Source organism: Ovis canadensis, chromosome 18 (assembly GCF_042477335.2).
Source record: "Ovis canadensis isolate MfBH-ARS-UI-01 breed Bighorn chromosome 18, ARS-UI_OviCan_v2, whole genome shotgun sequence".
NCBI lineage: Eukaryota > Metazoa > Chordata > Mammalia > Artiodactyla > Bovidae > Ovis > Ovis canadensis.
Window position 1 is genome coordinate 38,879,342 of NC_091262.1, and position 21,707 is coordinate 38,901,048.

A 21,707-nucleotide genomic window follows, 5' to 3' on the forward strand; every position below is an offset into this window, starting at 1 on the left:
TTAAGGGCTTATCTGGGGACTTTCCTGGTAGTCCAGTGGTAAAGAATCCTGCCTGCCAATGCAGGAGACACGGGTTCAATCCCCGGTCCAGGAAGATCGTATGTGCTTCAGAGCAATAAAGCCCGTGCACCACAGCTACTAAGCCTGTGCTCTAGACCCCAGAAGTCACAACTGCTGAGCCCGTATGCTGCAGTTACTGAAGCCTGTGGGCCCTGGAGTCTGTGCTCTGCAGCAGGAGAAACCCAGGCACTGCAACCAGAGAGCAGCCCCAACTTACCAAAACTAGAGAAAAGCCCATTCTCAACAACGAAGACCCAGCACAGTCAAAAATACATAAATTAAAAATAAAGAAATAAAAATTTAAGAAAGAGCTTCTCTGAACCCCCTGGCTCCGCTGTCCCAGCTCCCAGCTGTGGGGGCGCCTTTGGGCATCTTCGAACTCACTTTCCCATTTCCCATGACTTCTCCAGTAGAAAACCCATGAATGGTTCGCTCATTCCAAGCTTTCAGTTGGACCAGTCAGCGTGTGTGTGTGTACACTCGAGCGTCTCTGACACCCCTGCCCACTGTCTGGGCCCTGGTCGGGGTCGGTCAGCGCCCCCCGGTCAGTGCAGTGTCCGATCTCCAGCCCCGGCAGCTCCCCAGCCCTGGGCATCCCTACCTTGGTCAGGTGAAGCTTTCCGCCAGAGCCTCTGGTGCAGATGATCAGGTGCTTAGAAAACAGGAAGCACTGCCTCTCGCCCTCCTTCTTCAGGGACAGGGACCCCAGGCGCCCCCTGGTGATCTTGCCCTTCTCAGACATGGGCACCTGGATGAGGGACCCTGCGGACGGAGGAGAGACCCAGAGTCCGTCTCCCAGGACGACCTGCGCCCCTGAGCCATTGAAGCTGCACGTGGGCGGCGATGCCAGTGTCCACGGCAGTGGGACAGGGTGACCCTGGCTCCGGGCAGCAGGCAGCTGACTCAGACAGCCCTCCCCGGGGCCACGTGGTGGGGTTCGGGGGGCGGGGGGTGACGAGAGAGGCTCCGTGCCAGAACTTTGACCCACCCAGCCAGGGCCAGGGCCTTAGAAAGAAAAGGAACCCTGAAGGACATGGCCCCTAGGAGGAGAATGCAGCGCTAGGCTGGGGCCTGGGGGTGGCAGGAGACTGAGGAAGTGGGGAGCTGGCTGTGGCCTAGAGAGACTGATAAGACTAAGTCCCTGCTGCCGCATGCAGCCGCTGCAGACGTGACCAACTGATCTCAGCGTCTTCTGCTGCAGAGTCCAGTCCCACCTCCTCCGGAAGCCCTCCCGGACTCTCCCTAGTCCCGCTCTGGGCCACCACTCTGCCTCCTGCCCACATTCATCACTGCAAGGACCCCCTTCCCTGTATCCTCAGCCCCTTTCCTTTGCACATTCAGCTCTGGAGGGAGGGGCAGGTTCTACTCTCTGGGCATCCCTGGAGACCTGAGTTGGACTGGCATGAATAGGGCCGGCATCCACGGGGGTGGTGAGACAGAATAAATAAGAGAGGGCTTGCTAGGCTTCCCGTCTGGTCTCCAGGTCCAGCCCAGCCCCTCAATTTGGGCACAGCACAGCTCAGGGGAGTGGGTCACAGGCTAGGCTGGCTCTGGGCTCAGCAGGTCCCAGGGTGGACCCAGGGGCTCAGAACAAACTCCCAGTAGAGGGGGTTCAGGCCAAGGGCAGCAGGGACCAGTGACAGCTGCTCAGGCCAGCCTTTCATGTAGAGACCTCCAGGACTAGATGGAAGGAAGGAAGGAAGGAAGGAAGGCTGAGGTCCATCCTGAGGCATCACCTCTGGGCATGAGAGCAGATACTGAATTTCCCACACGCCGTCGAATCTGAACTAGCTGACCTTAAAGGCATTGTGGCTTTAACATCCCCAAGTTGGAAGTCAGTCCCTTGGGCCCCAGAGAGCTTCACCCCTCCTTCTCACTAGGGCTGAGCCTCTCAACAGTGTTCCCACGGTCAGCTGAAGCCCAAGAGTGAGGGGACCACACCCAGAACCACTGTGATCACGGCCTCCCCAAGAGGCCGAGGAGGCCAAGCACAGGACAGAGGGACTGACCCTCGCCGATGCCACCTCGACACTGCAACTGCTTGTGACTCACGGGGCCAGTCAGAGCCTGGCCTCATCCTCCAGCCGCTATTCTCTCCCTCAAAGGACATGTCGGTGTTTACGATGGTATACAGTAGACAAACCAAGGCCATCTGGGAAAAATTGTGTTTACACCTGGAGACAAGGAAACTGTGGAAACTGACAACATCAGCATCTATATGTATAGACACCGCCATCTACATATAGCTGTCGCATTTCCCCCGGCAGGTCAGGAAAACGCCGCAGTCATGCCGGCAGGCTTTAGCACGTGGCAGCCGAGCCCACTGATGGTGTCCCCGAGTGTGGCCTGCCTCCCGCTGCTGGGGCCCACCTGGCCGGGGATGGGTGGGGGACGCAGGGTGCAGAGGCCATACCTTGTCTCACAAAGGTCTGGCTGGTATCCAGGAGGATCTCGCAGCCTTCAATGATCATGCGTTCAATGGCCAGGTTTTTCCGGATGTTCTCGGTCTCACTGACTTCATCGTGCATTATCCTGTGAGGATGAACAGTCAGAGACCAGCGGCCCTCACCTCCCAGGGAGGATGCAATGCCGGGTCTCTGGCTGGACCTGGGAAGAGATTCTTGGGTAGAACTTGTGGTCACCAAAGGTGAGAGAGCCTACACACACGGAGAGCCCGCTGTGTGTGTGCACTTTACAGGCGCGGGCTCCTCTAACTCTCCGACAGCTCTGGGAGGCTGAGAAGATGGTCTGACCCACATGGAGAAGAGTCAGCAGAGCTCCTGCCTCGGGGAAATGCACTTGTTTCTCCCCTCTGCACGTTCTTTTAAAAAGATTAATTAAAATTTGAAGTTGGAGTACGGTCGCTTTAGCGATATAATAATCTGAATCAGCTATTTGTCGTTGTTGTTCAGTTGCTCAGTTGTATGTGACTCTTTGAGATTCCATGGACTGCAGAACACCAGGCTTCCCTGTCCTCCTCTATCTCCCAGAGTTTGCTCAAACTCATGTTCATTGAGTCAATGATGCCATCCAACTGTCTCATCCTCTGTTGCCCCCTTCTTCTCCTGCCCTCAATCTTTTCAGCATCAGGGTCTTTTCCAATGAGTCATGCCAAATAGAAGGGGGAAAATGTGGAAACAGTGACAGACTATTTTCTTGGGCTCCAAAATCACTGCAGACAGTGACTGCAGCCATGAAATGAAAAGACACTTGCTCCTTGCAAGGAAAGCTACGGCCAACCTAAACAGCATATGAAAAAGCAAAGACATCACTTTGCTGACAAAGGTCTGGATAGTCAAAGCTATGGTTTTTCCAGTAGTAATATTCGGATGAATCAGCTATACACATACATATATGTCCCTTCCCTCTAGATCCTCTCTCCCACTGCCCCAGCCCACACTCTAGATTATCACAGAGCGCTGAGCTAAGCTCCCCGTGCTATTCAGCAGCTTCCCACTAGCTATCTGACGTGCTAGTGTGTATATGGCAACGCTACTATCTCAGCTTGTCACACCTCCTTCTCCCCCTTGCACACTCTTTATATGGTGGTTTCCTTAATGTTTGGGTTCCAGAATGACTTATTTTTGGAGCACCTGGCAATCCAGTTGGCTCAAGGAAAGACTGACTGCAGTTTATTTCTATAGGCTCCAGCACGACTAGGAGGTTTAAGCAAGACAGTTTGCCCTTCATCTAAGAACACTTGCAACTTTCTGTTCTGGTTCTGACTGCTGCAACACTGCTCCTCTCCACGAGGTGGTAGTACTTAACTGCTTCTTAAAAATAGCATTGGTGGGAAAAGGTAGGATTGAGTTAACAACTTTGCTAAGACCCTCCATGTGTTTCCAGGAGTCTTAGGAAAGTAGTGAATATATATATATATATATATATATATATATATATATATATATTTTGAAGGAGGTCTGGAAAAAGTACCTCACCTACTCTAAGGAAAGTACAAAGCCTCCTCTTTTGTTTGTTGATGCCTGAAATTCCACAAGTAAAACTACTCAGAGAGCTGACGAGTATTCAGTGGTTAACAGAGTTCTCTCGTAGACATGATCCAATTCAAACCCCATAACAATGAGAGATGATATGGGTGGAGCTGGAGCTGTGAACTGGGAATCAGTGTGATTGATACTGAACGCATTACTCAACTCCTCGAATACTTAGCTTCCTATTTGTAACTGTTGGGGTGAGGACGGAAAATAATGCACTGCATGGGCTGACCTCATGCAACGACAGGTGCTTGAATTATCAGGGCTGCAAAAATGTTATTGTGAAAAAAAGGTGATATATGATAAAAACTCGTCATTTTTGCCGGCTATCAGACTGGGGCATCGAGATGGGGTCTCTGCCTTAGAAACTTTGGTTTTCTACCCATCCCACCCCTACCTTCCCAGCAACGCCCTTCTCTTTCCAGGCCTTAGCCTTCTTCAGAAAAACACATGGGCATGGGCCAGGGAGGGACCTTTCAGGAAGTTCTGTGGATGGAAGTAGCCATCCTTCCTCCAGCCTCTAAAAGTACTTCACTTTTGGAAGCAGCCCAAGGCAATCAGAACCCTCTCTTGCAGAGGGTGGGGGATTGGCTGAAGAGGCTAGAGGTGCTCAAAGTGAGGGGGTGGACTCCCTGGCGGTCCCGTGGCTGAAACTTCACAATCCAATGCAGGGGATGCAGGTTTGATCCCTGATCAGGAAGCTAAGATCCCAGGTGCCGCCAGACTCAGCATAAAAAACCCAAACATAAAACAGAAGCAATAGTGTAACAAATTCAATAAAGACTTTAAAAAATGGTCCACATTAAAAAAAAATCTTTGTTGTTTAGTTGACAAGTCGTGTCCGACTCTTTGGGACCCCGTGAACTGTAGCAAGCCAGCCTCCTGTGTCCATGAAATTCTCCAGGTAAGAATACTGCAGTCGGTTGCCATTTTCTTATCCAAGGGGTCTTCTGGACCCAGGGATCGAACTTGGGTCTCCTAAGTCTCTGGCCCTGGCAGGCGGGCTGTTTTACCCCTGAGCCACCTGGGGATGGCTGTTAGACGTGTATAAATTGCAGCAGCTCAGGGTAAATGGCAGACTCAGGCTGCAGTCCGGAGAAGGCAATGGCACCCCACTCCAGTACTGCTGCCTGGGAAATCCCATGGACGGAAGAGCCTGGTAGCTTGCAGTCCATGGGATCGCTAAGAGTCAGACACGACTGAGCGACTTCCCTTTCACTTTTCACTTTCATGCATTGGAGAAGGAAATGGCAACCCACTCCAGTGTTCTTGCCTGGAGAATCCCAGGGACGGGGGAGCCTGGTGGGCTGCTGTCTATGGGGTCGCACAGAGTCGGACATGACTGAAGTGACTTAGCAGTAGCAGCAGCAGCAGGCTGCAGTCTGTGATGGGGGTGCCTAGGTTAGGGAAGATGGTGGACTCTGGGAAGGCGGCCTAGGGTTTCCAGGGCCTGTAGCTCCTGGGGGAACTGGAAGTGATGAGCTGGGTTATCCTGGAGCCTAGGAGTGAGGGGGTTCAGGAGAGGAAGTGGGACAATGGCCCCCAGAGGTGAGGGGTGCAGGGCTCTGAGGCTGGCCAGGGAGAAGCTGGTTATCTTCCGGCTTCTAGTCAGGCTGCAGCTTTCCTCAGGCCCCAGGGAAGGTGGGAGGAGGATGAAAGGGCTGCTCTCACTTGGGAAAACCCTCTTCTGTGCTGCTCAGGCTGGGCTCAGGACCAGGTGCAGGTGAAGGGTGGGGGGACAAAGGAAGAGCAGTCAGTACACCCAGCACCAGGGGGGAGAGGGGACCGGGGTCTTGGGCCAAGTTCCCTGGCACCCACGTGCCTCCTGTACCCCTGCCTGCACTGGGCCAGGGCATCCCGCAGGGTCCAGGAAGTCACAGGGCGGGAGGTACACATCTTCTCCCCGGGGAAGAGTACACTGTACTGACTCCCTGGGGCCCGAGAGAACTGGGGTCCACACCCCACAACGGTTCTGTTAGTCTGCAGTCACGCCCTGCTTACACCTTCTCCCGAATTCTTCACTGTGGGGTCTGTGCCCTGCCCAGTCCAGACTGGTCCTCCCTCTGCCCAGCTGCCCAACAAGTTCCACTTGTTGAACTCGGGAAGCTGTTTAGGGCTCTGGGTGGTAGGCGGGGCTCCAGCGGGGCTGGTGGCTGAGCCCTACACCCTGCAGACCCATCCGTCTCTGACTATAAGGCCCCTCCTCACCTCTTGGCCTCCACTGGTGGATGCCCCAGGGCTCAGCCTTTGGTTCATACCTCATTCCTGCTTAAACACACTCCCTTGGTGATCTCATCAATCTTGTGACTTTTTAAAAAAATTTTGGCTGCACCACCTGGTATGCAGGATCTTAGTTCCTTGACTAGGGATTGAACCCACACCTCCTGCAGTGGAAGTGCAGAGTCTTAATCTCTGGACCGCCAGGGAAGTCCCAGCTGGTGACTTTAAATACCATGTCTGAGCTGATGACCTGTTCCATCTTGCCTCCCTAAACTCCAGACTCAAACACCGACTCTCCCTCCTTGTCATCTCCACTGCTGTCGTTCATCTCAGGCCCAACACCCCCCAAATAAAGCTCCCATGAAGCGAGGCAGACCCCTTCAACCCTGCCCCTCCAGAGGCTTCTACACCTTGCATCGTGGCAGTGCCATCCTTTAGGCTGCTCAAGCTCAGACTCCCTTTCGACTCCCATTTTCTCTCTCTGTCCTCTTACCTCATCCATCAGAAACTCTAGTGGGTTCCCTCTTCAGTAAACTAGAGTCTGAAGCTCCTCCCCTCCATGCCGCCCTGCCCCCACAGATGGGGAATCCCTCCCCCACCGCCTGGGTGTGGCATCCCTCCTCCCTGGTCCCTCTGCTTCTGCCTGGGCAGAGACTGCACTCCAGGGACTGAGGGAGAGCAGGGGAGGCCCTGACTATGGGGCTTCGGCCTGTGACAATGACCCAACCATGGCCTGTCCATCCACGGACATTGCCTGCTGCTGAACAGAGCCTGGGATACATGAAGGCCCAACACTCGGGACCCCATGGAGCTCCTAAAGCCACAAGCATTGACATATTGACGCTGGAGAACCAAGGAAATGGGCAGAGAGTGTCTGCGAGTCCCGGAGATGGGCCCACTGACCGCCCAGGCCCTTGCTGGGCCCCACCTGTGCCAGGGACAGCAAGCCACCCATCCCATCTCGCCGGTGCCCACCTGGACTGGAGCTGTAAACCCCTCAGACTGCTCCTGGGGATTCTGCCTCCAGGTGGGACAGGCTGTAGGTCCCAACCCCTCGAAATCTTAAGCAGAAACGTGAGTTTTGGCCATTTGGGCTCAGTGAACTCCTGGTGGGGGCACCCTCAAGCCTGGGTCTGCCCTATGATAGGGGGACCTGGGTTCCCTGGTGTGGGGACCCACTGCAGGGTTTACCTGGACAGCTCCTCCAGTTTGGACTTGGCATAGTCCAGGCTGTTGCGTTCCACGTGCTCATGAGGGGTGTGCGCCAGGAGCTCGTGCAGCGTCAGGATGTACCTGGGGATCTGCGGGGGGAGGGAGGCAAGGCAGGAGAGAGGTGGCGATGAAATGAGAGACAGGGGAGAGACAGAGCCCCTGAGAGGGATGGGGGAGCAGAGACAGGGGTTCTCAGCACCAAGGACCTCCACTGCACTTCTGATCTCAGACTCTTCTGATCTCAGACTTGGAGCCAGGGTCTTGGGTGGGACGAGCCCCTCCACCCCAACCCTTGGTCTGCCCTGCAGGCCTGGCTCTCTGCGGGTCGCACCCCTCCTGATCCCACCGCCCAGCCACCCACGTGCGCATGCACCCTGGTAGGGCGGCAGGCAGGGTGGCGCACCTGGAACATGGGATAGGTGAGGAAGGTCTCCAGCGTCCTCTCCTCACAATCGGGCTTGGCCTCGTAGTGCTTGAGCAGCTTGTCAAAGTCACGGTTTTGCTTGCAGTGCGCCAGGATCTGCAGGCTGTACTGGTGGTTGCGCACGAACTCCTGGTAGATGTTGAGCATGGGCAGCAGGATGTCGAACAGGTCGGCTGCAAGGAGGCGGGGCTCAGCGGGCAGCGGGGGCACCCTCGGTGTGGGGTGAGGGGCTGACGCCCTCCCCCAGGCCCTTGGCCTCCCCAGCCCCGCCCGGGAGGTCCCAGAGAAACCCCCTGCCTTTGGAGCCGACCCTGGCCCCACCGCCCTCTCCTAGGAGAGACAGGCAGGGCTCAGGCACTGGGATCAATCACATCAGAACCACAGGGTTTAGAGCCCTATCTAGTCTGACACCTAGAGGGCCAGAGAAAACAGGTGTGGAGGGTGCTGTGGGGTGCCCCCTGGGCACCTTTTAGGACACAGGTGCTTCTTCCCTGGTTGTCACTAGTCCCAGTGGCTGTCAGCTGGGTCCTCCCTGCGTGGGAACTGCTCTCCACTGTAGGAAGCTGCCCTGCACAAGCTGGGCCCATGACAGTACGGGAAGGCGGTATGAAGGCCAGCCCCTGCCTTGACTGGGGACGTCTCTGAGGGGCCACCTGGGTCCCAGAGCGCCTGTGGGGTTGCCTTGGCCTCTGTTGTAATTACATCCCCCCAGTGCCCTCCTTCCTCCAGGTGGCCTCCCTCCCAGAGTGTCCCATCTGTGACTGGGACCTGTCAGAGGCCACAGGGTGAGTCAGCAGCTGGCTTGGAACCAGGTTTCCCAACTCCCTTGTTCCAGGGCTTTCCACCCCATGACATGCTTTCCTGAGTCTCTGTCCCCTCACCTGTGGGTCCCCTGTCCCTGCCCTCCCAGCTCTGCAGCCCCTGCTGGCCCATCAGTCTCAACCTCCTGGGTGTCTTAGCATCGTCCTTCCAGCTCTCGAAAGCCCAAACCTGCCCTTCAACACTTGATAGGATGGGATGGAACCTTCAAAACAGGGGTCCCCCAACCTCCGGGTCAGCACCTCCTATCATATCAGTAGCAGTTTTAGATTAGAAATAAAGTGCACAATAAATGTACTGTGCTTGAAACATCTTGAAATCATTCCTCCAGTCCTGGTCCGTGGAAAAACTGTCTTCTATGAAATCAGTCCCTGGTACCCAAAAGGTTGGGGACCATTGCTCTAAAACATCAGCTTGCTGCTGCTGCTGCTAAGTTGCTTCAGTCGTGTCCGACTCTATACGACCCACCAGGTTCCCCCGTCCCTAGGATTCTCCAGGCAAGAACACTGAAGTGGGTTGCCATTTCCTTCTCTAGTGCATGAAAGTGAAAAGTGAAAGTGAATTTTCTCAGTTGTGTCTGACTCCTAGCAACCCCATGGACTGCTGCCCACCAGGCTCCTCCATCCATGGGATTTTCCAGGCAAGAGTACTGGAGTGGGGTGCCATTGCCTTCTCCAAACATCAGCTTACTAACCCCATTAAAGAGAAAGACCATGCAGCTAGTGATGATTATACTAAGTGAAGTAAGTCAGACAGAGAAAGACAAACTCCATATGATATCACGTATATGTGGAATCTAAATATGGCACGAACTTACATACAAAACAGAAACAGACTCACAGACTTAGGGAACAGATTTGTGGTTGCCAAGGGGGAGGGGGATGGGGGATGGATGGAGTGTGAGCTTGGGTTTAGCATTTGTAAGTTTTTATGTGTAGAACGGGTAAACGAGAAGGTCGTACTGTATAGCACAGGGCTTCCCTGGTGGCTCAGTGGTAAACAAGCTGCCTGCCAAGGCAGGAGACACAGGAGACTCAGGTTTGATCCTTGAGTAGGGAAGATCTCCTGGAGGAGGAAACGGGTACCCACTCCAGTATTCTTCTTGGGAAAATCCCATGGACACAGGAGCCTGGAGGGCTACAGTCCATGGGGTTGCCAAGAGTCTGAGCACGCACACATCCAGTGTATAGCATGAGGAACTATATTCAATAACCCGTAATAACCATAATGGAAAAGAATATTACAAAAAGAACATATTATAGGTATAACTGAATCACTTTGCTATACAATTGAAATGAAGACAATATTGTAAGTCAACTATACTTCAATAAAAGGAAAAAATTTCCTTGTAACAAACTCCAAGTGGGAGCTCTCATGCCAGGCATCCACCTGTCCAGTGGATCACCTCATCAATCCTTACGAGGACAGAAAGCACAGCCTTTTTCTTCTTTCTAGTGTGTGTGTGTATGTTTGCTTAGTCGTTAAGTCGTGTCCAACTCTTTGTGACCCTATGGGCTGTAGCCTGCCAGGCTCCTCTGTCCATGGAGTTTTTCGGGCAAGAATATAGGAGCAGGTTGCCATTTCCTCTTCCAGGGGATCTTCCTGACCCAAGGATCAAACCACGGCTCTTGCGTCTCCTGCATTGGCAGGCCTGTTCTTTACCACTGAGTCACCTGCTTCTTCTTTTGACCTTGGAGAAAATGGGTCTATTTGACCTGAGAAAAATAGAAATAGTGTTCACTCCCCATGGAAGTCTCCTGGCCTGTGGGCAGGGAAGCCTCTCCTCTCTCAGTGGTCCCTTCACCTTCCTGAGCCTTTTCCCTCGACTCCACAGCAGAAGTGACACAACACTCACCTTTTCCTGTTGAATTAGGTGGAAGGAAAATGCTACCCAGGGTGGGAGAGACAAGATGCGAGAGGCACTCCTAAACATCACTCTCAGGAGGGAGGACTTGCAGAGAAATGTGACGGCGGGTGCAGAGTGGGGCGTCCACCACCCTTGTTTCAGCCATTCAGCCTCTGGACACCTATCTCAGGGAACTGCTCTCTAATATGGAGACCACCTCACACGCAGACACGATTGTTTCTAGTAACAGCAGAAAGGCAGAGCATCTTTAAGGGCCAAGAAGGGGGAGATGTCTGAGTAGACGGTGGCAGATTCACAGGGCCCTGGAGCACTACACAGTCATCAAAAAGCGTTCTTCAGCTTGAGAAAGTGCTTATGCAATAATGTTAAGTAGAAAAAAAAAACCCACAGTAAGATTCAAATTCTATATTCAGTATGTTTGCAATTATGTAAAATGGGAAAAAAACACACCAAGATCTATGCATAGAAAAAAGAATTGGAAGGAAACAAACCCAAGTGTTTACAGTAGTTATCTTTGGGAAGCAGAACTATGGCTGATATTTTTAACCATTTCCTTCTTTTCTGGATTCTCGAATTTTCTCAAACGGGTACATATATTTTATTTTTAAAAAGGAAAAACAGATAAACTAAAAATATATCACTTCCTCCCAGAAATGTAGCTTTTGCCAATTTGTTTTTCCTCCTCTGAGCCCTCTGATGGTTTCTGGGAGTTTTTAAAGGGCCCCTGTGGTACATTCTGCAAGGACAAAAGTGTTGCCAGCTGGGATTGGAGCGGGGTGGCCACTGTAGATGGACTTCCCAGGTGGGGTGGGGATGGAGGGGCAGAGGACCCCTGCCAGGGCTGCTACTCACCCAAGACCAGCGTGGGCCAGCTGGAGATGCGGGCCTTCAGGCCTTGGTAAAAGATCTGGTGCAAAAACATGATGGTCTCGCTGCAAGAAAAAGCACAGGGTTAAGCTCAGGCCAGGACATCCTGTCCCTCCAAGCGTCCCCTCCCACAAGTTAAGGAAATCTTCTCAGGTGACTTAACCTGAAAACCAGTTCAGTGGGATGGACTATGTAATTTGTGGGGACTAATGCAAAACAAATAAGCGAGCCCCTTGTTAACAAAATGGTTAAAAATTTCAGGATGGGGCTTCCCTGAGGGTCCAGTGGTTAAGAATTCGCCTTGCAATGCAAGGGACACCGGCTGGATCCCAGGTCGGGGAAGATCCCACATGCCACGGAGCACCACGACTGCTGAGCCTGTGCTCTAGAGCCTGTGAGTCGCAACTACTGAAGCCTGCATGCCACACAGCCCGTGCTGCGCAACAATAGAAGCCACTGCAATGAGAAGCCCGTGACCCTCAGTGAAGAGCAGCCCTCACTCATCGCAACTAGAGAAAGCCTGTGTACAGCAACGAAGACCCACCACAGCTGAAAAAACAAAAAATTAAGAAAAAAATGGTCTCCAAAAAAATAAAGTGTATTTCAGGATGGTGACAGCAGAGCGTACAATTCAGAAGGGCTCTTCTCAGCATGCAATCAAATGCGGGTCAAGCTGGCTGAGAAGGGTAGTGCTCTGGCTGCTGGCTTCCCTAGCTCCCTCAAGTCCCTGCTGGCTGAGGGTGCCCCTGAGGGATCCTAGAGGAAGCTAGGGCTTTGAAGAACTCAGAGGAAAAGCCACTCAGAAGAAAAGTCCTCATGTTATGAGGACATGACAGGAGCTAGGGCTTGAGACCCACAGATGGAGGCTCGATCTGCTGCCTTTTGCCCCTTCCCACCAGTGTGACCCTGAGCAAGATGCCTAGCATCTCTGAACCACAGGTCCTTCCACGGAAAACACGGAGGTGAAATGTGGTTCTTCTGAAAGTACTGTGCATCTACTGGAGCAGAGTGATGCTCAGCAAATGCTAGTTCTCCACCAGCACCTTTTTGAATAAACATTAGAAAAGGGCAAAAAAAAAAAAAGAGGAAAGGACAGAAACCCAGAGTCTCTAAAGTGCCTGCCTTGTCATCACCTGGAATGCTGGGGGTGCACATAGTCTCATTAGGCCTCAGAGCATTCCCCAGACAGCCACATTTGCCATGGCCCCACTCCCGTACCCCCCTTCTCTGCCCACTGCTCCCCAACTGGCTGGTTCCAGAGAACAGCCAATCTGTGAGAACACAGAGAACCCAAGAGATGGGCCAATTTCTGCTCCATCCTGCAGGGCCCCCCTCCTCCTGTTCTTTCCTTGCTCCTGCTCATCACCCTGGCTCCTACACCCTGAAGACCTGGGGGTCTCCCCAGCATGTCTGGGCTTGCCTTGAATCACAGGGCAAGGCAAAAGAACCAAATATGCCAAAGTGTGGGGACTTGTCCCTGGTGGTCCAGTGGTTAAGATTCCGTACTTCCAAAGCAGGGGGCATGGGGTTCAATCCTGGGTCAGGGAACTAGATCCCACCTGTGGTGCAGCCAAAAAAAATTCTTTTTTTTTTTTTTAACGTGCACTCCACTCATGGAAAGGGAAAATGAGTCCCAGAGAGGAAGCGTGAGCTCCTAGGAGTTGGGCCTCTGGGCCCTGTCTTCCCCTCTCCCTGGAACATTCTCTGTCTTTCTCTGCCGTATCACCACCCCTCCATGGCTACACTCTCTGCTCCCTCCCCAGGCTCTCCCAGTGCCCTGGGTGGTCACTGAGGCCCTGGTGTTTTCCAGCTTGGAGTGCTGTCACTGGGTGCTGTCCTTTCTCTCAGCAGTTTGTGCCCTGAAGGCAACCCCCCACCACCGTGAGGTCTCATTCTTAGGACAAGAGCAAAGGATGGAAGGCGCTGGGGGGTCGCCCCTGGGCTGTGAGGCACAGGAGGCCAGTGAGGGGCCTGGACCTCATGTGCACGGAAGGCCTGAGCAGCATGGGGCTCCTGGACCCCAGATGGGTTTGGAATGCCCTGAGCACCCCCACTCTGCAGGGAAAACACACTGTCTGAAGAGGGAAAGAAAAGATGGAAAGACTGCAAGAGAAAAAGGGGTTGAGGGAGCTGAGAGGAGGGTGGTGGTGGTAAGAGAACAGAACACAGCGCCTGGGCTCTGCAGAGCAGTCTGTACTGATCACACCCCCAGGACGTTCAGAAGGGAGGGCTGGGGCCAGGGGGCCTTTAACAGGTGTCACTGGAAAAGATCCTGATGCTGGGGAAGATTGAAGGCAAAAGTAGAATGATAGAGGATGAGATGGTTAGATGGTATCACTGACTCAGTGGACATGAGTTTGAGCAAGTTCCTGGAGATAGTAGAGGGTAGGGAAGCCTGGCCTACTGCAGTACATGGGGGTCACAAAGAGTGGGACACAACCGAGCTACTGAACAACAAGGTAGTGGAAACATTCTGAGTTCTCATTCCTGAGTGTGGTCCAGTCGTTACCGTGAAGTAACTATCATTTCCCTGAAGTCCCAAGAGAACAGGCCCCTAGGGGTGGTGACACAGTGATTTCTGGACTGGGGGCCCCAATTTGATGGCTGAAGTCATCTTCAGTTTTCAGGCAGCGGGTCTGCAACAGATGCACCTGTGACCAGGATAACTCTGCCTGTCCATGGCCCCTGAACTAGTTATTGAACAGATAAACAGGCACCATGCCAATCTGAAGAGGTTTAGTCATCCACATGGGAAGATCCTTTGGAAAATTCAAATGATACGGGTCTGGGGTGCATGGCAGTGCACAGAGGGGTGAATGTGGGCCCTGAGGTGGGGGAGGGTAGAGGTAGAAAGACTATCAGGGCTTCCTGAGGAGCCAGGCGGTGATGAATGACCCCAAGCACTGACAGCAAGACTCAGGGTCCCACTGCTAGGGAGCCCCCTTATACAGCTGCAGGAAACACCAGGGAGGAAACCCACCCTCTTAGATTCCAACAGGGCAAGGACTGGTAGAGTAGCACAGTAGGAATATGATAAACTGGGACTATAAAAATACAGTTGATGAAGGCTCCATTTTTCCTTTGTATTGGCCATTTGAACATCTTCTTTTGAGAACTGCCAAGTCCTGTCCATTTACTATTTTCAGTTTTATTAATTTAAACTAACTCTTCATGTTAAGTGTAAAATCGGACATCTACATTGCAGACTTTTTTTGTTTTCTCAGCTGTTTTCCACTGATTTTGTGTTTAGTGTCTTTTAAAGTTTTTCAGCCATGAAATTAAGATACTTACTCCTTGGAAGAAAAGTTATGACCAACCTGCTACTGCTGCTAAGTAGATTCAGTCGTAGCATATTAAAAAGCAGAGACATTACTTTGCCAACTAAGGTCCGTCTAGTCAAGGCTATGGTTTTTCCAGTAGTCATGTATGGATGTGAGAGTTAGACTGTGAAGAAGGCAGAGCACTGAAGAATTGATGCTTTTGAACTGTGGTGTTGGAGAAGACTCTTGAGAGTCCCTTGGACTGCAAGGAGATCCAACCAGTCCATTGTGAAGGAGATCAACCCTGGGATTTCTTTGGAAGGAATGATGCTAAAGCTGAAACACCTCATGCAGAGTTGACTCATTGGAAAAGACTGTGATGCTGGGAGGGATTGGGGGCAGGAGTAGAAGGGGACGACAGAGGATGAGATGGCTGGATGGCATCACTGTCTCGATGGACGTGAGTCTGAGTGAACTCTGGGAGTTGGTGATAGACAGGGAGGCCTGGTGTGCTGCAATTCATGGGGTCATAAAGAGTCGAACAGGACTGAGCGACTGAACTGAACTGAACTGAAAGTTTTTCTACTTTGCCATGAGGTATACCATTTTCTATCTTTTTTTTTTTTTTCCTGCTTTGAGCACGTCTTTTCCCACTCCTAGACTGCATACACACTCGTCTGTATTTTATTTTTTACATATAAACACTTAACTAGGGGACTTCCTTCATGGTCCAGTGGTTAAGAATCTACCTGCCATGCAGGGGACACAGGTTAGATCCTTGGTCTGGAAGATTCCACATGCTTCAGAGCAATTAAGCCCATGTGCCACAACTACTGAGCCTGTGCTCTAGAGCCCAGGAGCCTCAACAAGAGAAGCCACCACAAGAGAAGCCTGAGCACCACAGCTAGAGAGCAGCCCCTGCTCGCTGCAACTAGAGAAAGCCCACGCAGCAACGAAGACCTCAGTTCAGTTCAGTCCAGTCGCTCAGTTGTGTCCGACTCTTTGCGACCCCATGGATCGCAGCACGCCAGGCCTCCCTGTCCATCACCATCTCCCAGAGTTCACTCAGACTCACGTCCATCGAGTCCGTGATGCCATCCAGCCATCTCATCACCTAGCACAGCCAAAATAAATAAATAACTGATTTTAAAAATACTTAACTCCAGTTTACTTTGGTGTAGCGTGGGAATAAAAGATATAAATGTAATCTTTCTCTCAGTTTGGTTAGCCAACTGCCCCATTTTATTTATCCAGTACTCCAGCTGTTTACCCTGCTTTTCAAAGCTGACTTTATTGTTACTAAATTCTCAAACATGTGTAAGTCTGTTTCTGAACTTTCTATTTCACTTTGATGGTCTATTGGCCTGTTCTGGCAATAGTGTCAGGCTGTTTTTGTTACTTTTAATATATTTATAAGCCTATACTATATTTTAATTAATGTAGGAAATGTTACTTTCATTGTTCCTTTTTTCAGAACATGATTATCAATTTACATGTATTTATTCCTTCAGATGGACTTTAAAATCACTCTGTGAGGCTGAACTTCAATTGCAATTATATTAACTTTATAGCATGTCTTGGGTGAAATGACATATTTATGACATGGAATCTTGCCATCCAGAATGCTGGCCCATTTTTTGTTTTTGTACAGCCTGCACGTTTAGAAGGACTTTTATAATTTTAAATGGTTGAAAAAAAATCAAAAGTGTGTTTTATGGTAAGTAAAAATTCTATAGAATTACCATTTTAGCGTCCATCAATAAAGGTTTACTGTAACATAGCCACACCCATTCAACCGATCATTAAGATTGCCTAAGTCCACATGCTTCGGACAGAGACCATCTGACCCGCAAGGTCTGAAATATTTACCATCTGGCCCTTGACAGAAGAACTCTGCTGAGACCTAGTTTATGCGAATGCTGTCCCTGAATTGTGCAGTGCACAGCGAGGGCAACTGTATTCTATGGCCGTATCCCTCCCCACAGCTTATTTAGAGTGCAGCAGGGAATCTAACACAAAAGAAATCATTATTTAAGTGTGATGAATGCTACAAAAGAGGGCCCTGGAAACACACAACCAGGGAAGAGAAGCCAATGGGAACAAGGGGCATGGGGTGGTTGGAGACATCCAAGAAAAACATGAAGGAAGAGTAGGAGAGCGCTGTTATAAGGAAAACAAGGAGGACAGTAGGGTGGGGAGAATTTGAGGGAGAGGAAGCGACCTGTCTACTTGGGAAGCACTCATTTTTCCTGGTTCCCTTCTTGAGCCCAGAAAGGAGTGTGACTCACCCAAGCCGTTCTCAGATCCACAGGGCTGGGCTGAGGAGGAGGGCAGAACCAGGCCTCTTCACTCTTGCTCTGCCCTCTGCCCGTCCGTCCTCACTCCCCAGCCCATGCAGACATGACAAATGGATGGCAGCATACTCCCCCATGGAGCCTCACCATCCTTCTCAGCCTGGGACTCCCAGCCACCGCCGATCAATCAGAGTGGCATCAAGGTACCAACCATCTGTCACCCGGGCGGGATGTTCCCATCACGGGGCCATGCCTGTGGTTCCCAGCACATGTTGCTGGGCAATGTTTTTATTAAAGGGAAACAGTCCAAGTCTCTGTGCTCATTGTCTTGGGTAAACAAAACCTGCTGCAGGTGTTTACTTCAAAGATTGCTCCTCCCCTCTCCTCCACCCTCCGCTATTGTAGAAGCACACAATTAACCCCCTCCCCTGTTCCGTAGCACCCTCCAGGAATCTACCAGCCTGGAGAGAGGCCTCTTTCTTCTCAAGGACTTCTTTTAAGGAGCTCCGGCACATGAAATCACCAAAGTAGCATCAGGTTTCTAGTGTGGCTGAATCACTGAATTCATTTTGGCCTGAAAGCAAACCCAGGGGGAAGTCACGTGTAGAAACGCCTTCTAGTGAGTGGGCTGGCAGCCTCTGCCCTTGGCCTGTGGCACACAGGGACCTCTGTGCTGTGGTCCAAGGCAGGGAGACCCCAGAGATTCACAGCACTTACGCAGCAAGAGGGGAGGCTGGGCTCACACGCAACAGAAAGTTCTCAATAGCGCAGAAGTGGGTGGGGGCGGTGCTTGCCAAGACCTGGGTTGTGATGAGCACGCATTGGGGAAAAGGAGGATGGGGGTAAGCAAAGATCCAGCCCATCATTTAATAGGGCAGCAGGGGCAAGCAGAGGCCTTGATGTAAAACGGAACTGAATTAAAGTCACAGCCCACTGGAACCCTGAGCACGTCCTATCCATCACCTCTCTGGGCTCTGATGCCAGCCTGATGGGGCATGTCCCAGGATCGGAAATCACTCGGGCCAAGTGCTCAGAGAGCCTGGCATGAAGCCGGCCCTGCAAAGCTTAATGTGGTGAGGGCAGTCCAGAACATTCAGTCATGCACAGAAGCTGTGAAGTGCTGCTATTTTTTAATGAAAAAATCAATCACACTGGTCTCTGCTCACACAAAGCAAAGTGGTTAAGACAGTGACACTTATACTGTCCTATGCACACAGTGGATCATGCAGTGAAGTGTGAACGATAAGAAGACAGTCATGTTCAGGACTTCCCAACTGGTCCAGCGGCTAAGACTCTGTGCTTGCAATTCAGGGGCTCAGGTTCGATCCCTGGTTGGGGAACTAGAGCCCACATGCTGCAGCTAAGGGCCTGAATGTCACGAGGAAGATCCCACGTACTGCAGCTAAGACCCGGCACAGCCGAGCAAATACATTAAAATAAAGCAACTTTGTAAGGCCCAGTGATTCAGTTTCTACAAGGTTTTCTGAGGCTAGAAGCCGCTCCCCTCCTTCTGCTCCCACCTCCACTGTGCCCCTGTACTCTGACATCTCCACATTCATGAAGTCAGCCTGGTCCTTCTCCCAGCCACCTTCAGCATCTCAGCTCAACCTCTTAGAATCAGACCCGCGTCCACTGGCTTCCCCATCTCCTCCCGGGTGACACACAAGTCCTTAAACTTGCTACAGCACCCTGGCAGGTAAAGGGGCAAAGCAGGGCCTAGGGGAGGTGACCCTGGGTCCCAAACACCTCTGCAGAACACTAGCTGGAACTAGTGAAGTGACTGAACGATGACTATGCTAAAGGAAGTGCAGCCGAACGAATAACCCGGAGCACATATAATTTACTTTAATTCCTAGATGAGAATCGTTTGTAAATAGCACTCTTGATGTTTTTATGTTTGTTGCTTTTACCTAGTTTACGCCATTTTATTGGCTACCACAAAGCTCCTTTAAGCCACTTCCTAAGACTGCCCTTTTCAAAAGAGGTGGACAGCAGAAAGGCAACTGTCAGCTCAGCCTTTTGAGGCACTACCAACCTCACACAAACACCCAAGGTCACCATTTGGGAAAGTAACCCTGCTTATTTAACTTATATGCAGAGTACATCATGAGAAACGCTGGACTGGAAGAAACACAAGCTGGAATCAAGATTGCCTGGAGAAATATCAATAACCTCAGATATGCAGATGACACCACCCTTATGTCAGAAAGTGAAGAGGAACTAAAAAGCCTCTTGATGAAAGTGAAAGAGGAGAGTGAAAAAGTTGGCCGAAAGCTCAACATTCAGAAAACGAAGATCATGGCATCTGGTCCCATCAGTTCATGGGAAATAGATGGGGAAAGAGTGGAAACAGTGCCAGACTTTATTTTTTTGGGCTCCAAAATCGCTGCAGATGGTGATTCCACCCATGAAATTAAAAGACCAAAAGTTATGACCAACCTAGATAGCATATTCAAAAGCAGAGACATTACTTTGCCGACTAAGGTCCGTCTAGTCAAGGCTATGGTTTTTTCTGTGGTCATGTATGGATGTGAGAGTTGGACTGTGAAGAAGGCTGAGCGCAGAAGAATTGATGCTTTTGAATTGTGGTGTTGGAGAAGACTCTTGAGAGTCCCTTGGACTGCAAGGAGGTCCAACCAGTCCATTCTGAAGGAGATCAGCCCTGGGATTTCTTTCGAAGGAATGATGCTAAAGCTGAAACTCCAGTACTTTGGCCACCTCATGCAAAGAGTTGACTCATTGGAAAAGACTCTGATGCTGGGAGGGATTGGGGGCAGGAGGAGAAGGGGATGACAGAGGATGAGATGGCTGGATGGCATCACTGACTCGATGGACGTGACTCTGAGTGAACTCCGGGAGTTGGTGATGGACAGGGAGGCCTAGCGTGCTGTGATTTGTGGGGTCCCAAGGAGTTGGACACGACTGAGTGACTGAACTGAACTGAACCACTTTTATATGGTATGTGGGTAACGTGGTACAAAGCTGAACTCTAATGAGCCTGAGAATTCTAAAAATTTAGACCTGTTTCTTGATCATTATGACGATGCTATTAAGATAGAGGAATGGAACACGCTTGGTTTTTTGTAGCTTGATTTATAACTTGCAAACATTTAATTAAACTCCTGTCCCACGTGGTGCCAGTGGTAATGAACCCATCTCTCAATACAGGAAACATTTAATCCAGGGTTTCTTAACCTTGGCTTGATTATTTTTATTGATTGATTTTTTTTCTGGCGCATAGGATCTTAGCTCCCTGAGCGGGGATCAAACCTGCACCCCCTGCAGTGGGAGCTCGGCATCTTAACCACTGGACCACCAGGGTATTGGCACGATTATTTCTGGTGGAATAATTCTTTGCTGGGGTCGGGGGAGTGGGGAACTGCTCTGTGCACTGTAGGATGTTGAGCATCATCTCTGACCTCTACCCACTAGATGCTACTTGCAAACTCCTCCCACAACCCCCTCACCAAGTTCTGACAATCAAAAACGTCTCCCGATATTGCCCCAGCTGAACCCCTGAGTTTAGACATCTACTCTGTGGGCCTCTGTCTGTATCCTGCCGGTAAGGATCAGAACACTGGCTTCTAGGCCCGAGACCTCGGGTGGCCTCCTTCCTCTCTGGGCTGTTTCCTCCTCCGCACTTGACAGGAACTAGAGGAGAGCTTGCAGTGAAGTTCATTGCTAGCCAAGCTCCCCCCTCCTGCCTTGGCCAAGTGCTCCGAGGCAGTGGTGGTGGTGGTGGTGGTGGGGATGTGTGCGGGCAGGGACTGAGGTTCAGGTGCTCACCTGTTCAGGAAGATGCTGCTGACATCGTCGTGCGTGATGGGGGGCTTCTTGGAGCTGGCGGCCATCCGCAGCGGGCGCAGGAAGTTGTTCACCAGGATGTGCAGCTGCTGCACGTACTCGGCCTCGGCCTCCAGCATGCTGAACACCACCTGGTTCCTCTTGCGCATGCTGTCTGCGTGCGGCGACCGGATGTAGTCCTGGATGATGGTCTTCCACTTGCGCCGGCATAGCCAGCCCCGCAGGAAGCTCTGCACCTGGGTGCCGAGACCGGGGGAGAGCCGCCCATCAGCCTCCGCTGCCTGGGTCCTTCCAGGACCAAGGCTCTGTCATCCCCTGCGCTTAGGGAAAGAGCTCAGGAAAAGGTAGGCCTGGTGCCCCTGCCTGCGTGGTGCTGGGTGTGACCTCGGGGCCCTCTAAGTCCACTTTCCATCTGTGCCCTGAAGCTAAGGAGATGATGGCCTGACTCAAAGTGTGGTCCCCAGACAGGCAGCTTCAGCATCTCTTGAGATTCTGTTAGAAATGCTGACCCCAGGCCCCACCCCAGACCTCTGTGTTCAAACCAGGTCCCCCAGGTTGCTCTGGTAGCATCCCCAGAGGGAGGGAAAATGTGGCTCCAAGTCCCCATCATGGGAGGGGCCTCGAGAAGAGAGAGCTGCCACGCTGTGCCAGGTGGAGCTCACACTTCTCATCTAATGACTGGCCTGAGAACCCTGAAGTTTCAGTTTAAGCTTGTCTGGACAGAGGGCGATTATCACATTGAACTGAATATGGCAGATGAGTTCATCTCATGCTTGGACCTCATCAGCAGGCTCCAGAGGCTCTCTTCTGCCTCTGCGGGGAGAAATGAACATGGTGACTTGAGTTGGGCTGCTTGGCTTGGCCTCGTTTTGGCGAGAACTTGGG

At 51.6% G+C, this 21,707-nt stretch overlaps 1 protein-coding gene across 1 annotated transcript in view; it reads right to left on the bottom strand.

Moving 5' to 3' along the window:
* RASGRF1 (Ras protein specific guanine nucleotide releasing factor 1) overlaps positions 1-21,707 on the bottom strand; it is a 102,436-nt gene that overhangs the window by 44,625 nt on the left and 36,104 nt on the right. The window contains exons 5-10 of the mRNA XM_069558688.1: positions 20,805-21,058; positions 11,450-11,529; positions 7,891-8,084; positions 7,467-7,576; positions 2,474-2,592; positions 662-822 (exon numbers count right to left, since the gene is read on the bottom strand). Coding sequence (XP_069414789.1) covers positions 662-822; positions 2,474-2,592; positions 7,467-7,576; positions 7,891-8,084; positions 11,450-11,529; positions 20,805-21,058 — 918 coding nt within the window. The remainder of the gene's footprint in view (positions 1-661; positions 823-2,473; positions 2,593-7,466; positions 7,577-7,890; positions 8,085-11,449; positions 11,530-20,804; positions 21,059-21,707) is intronic.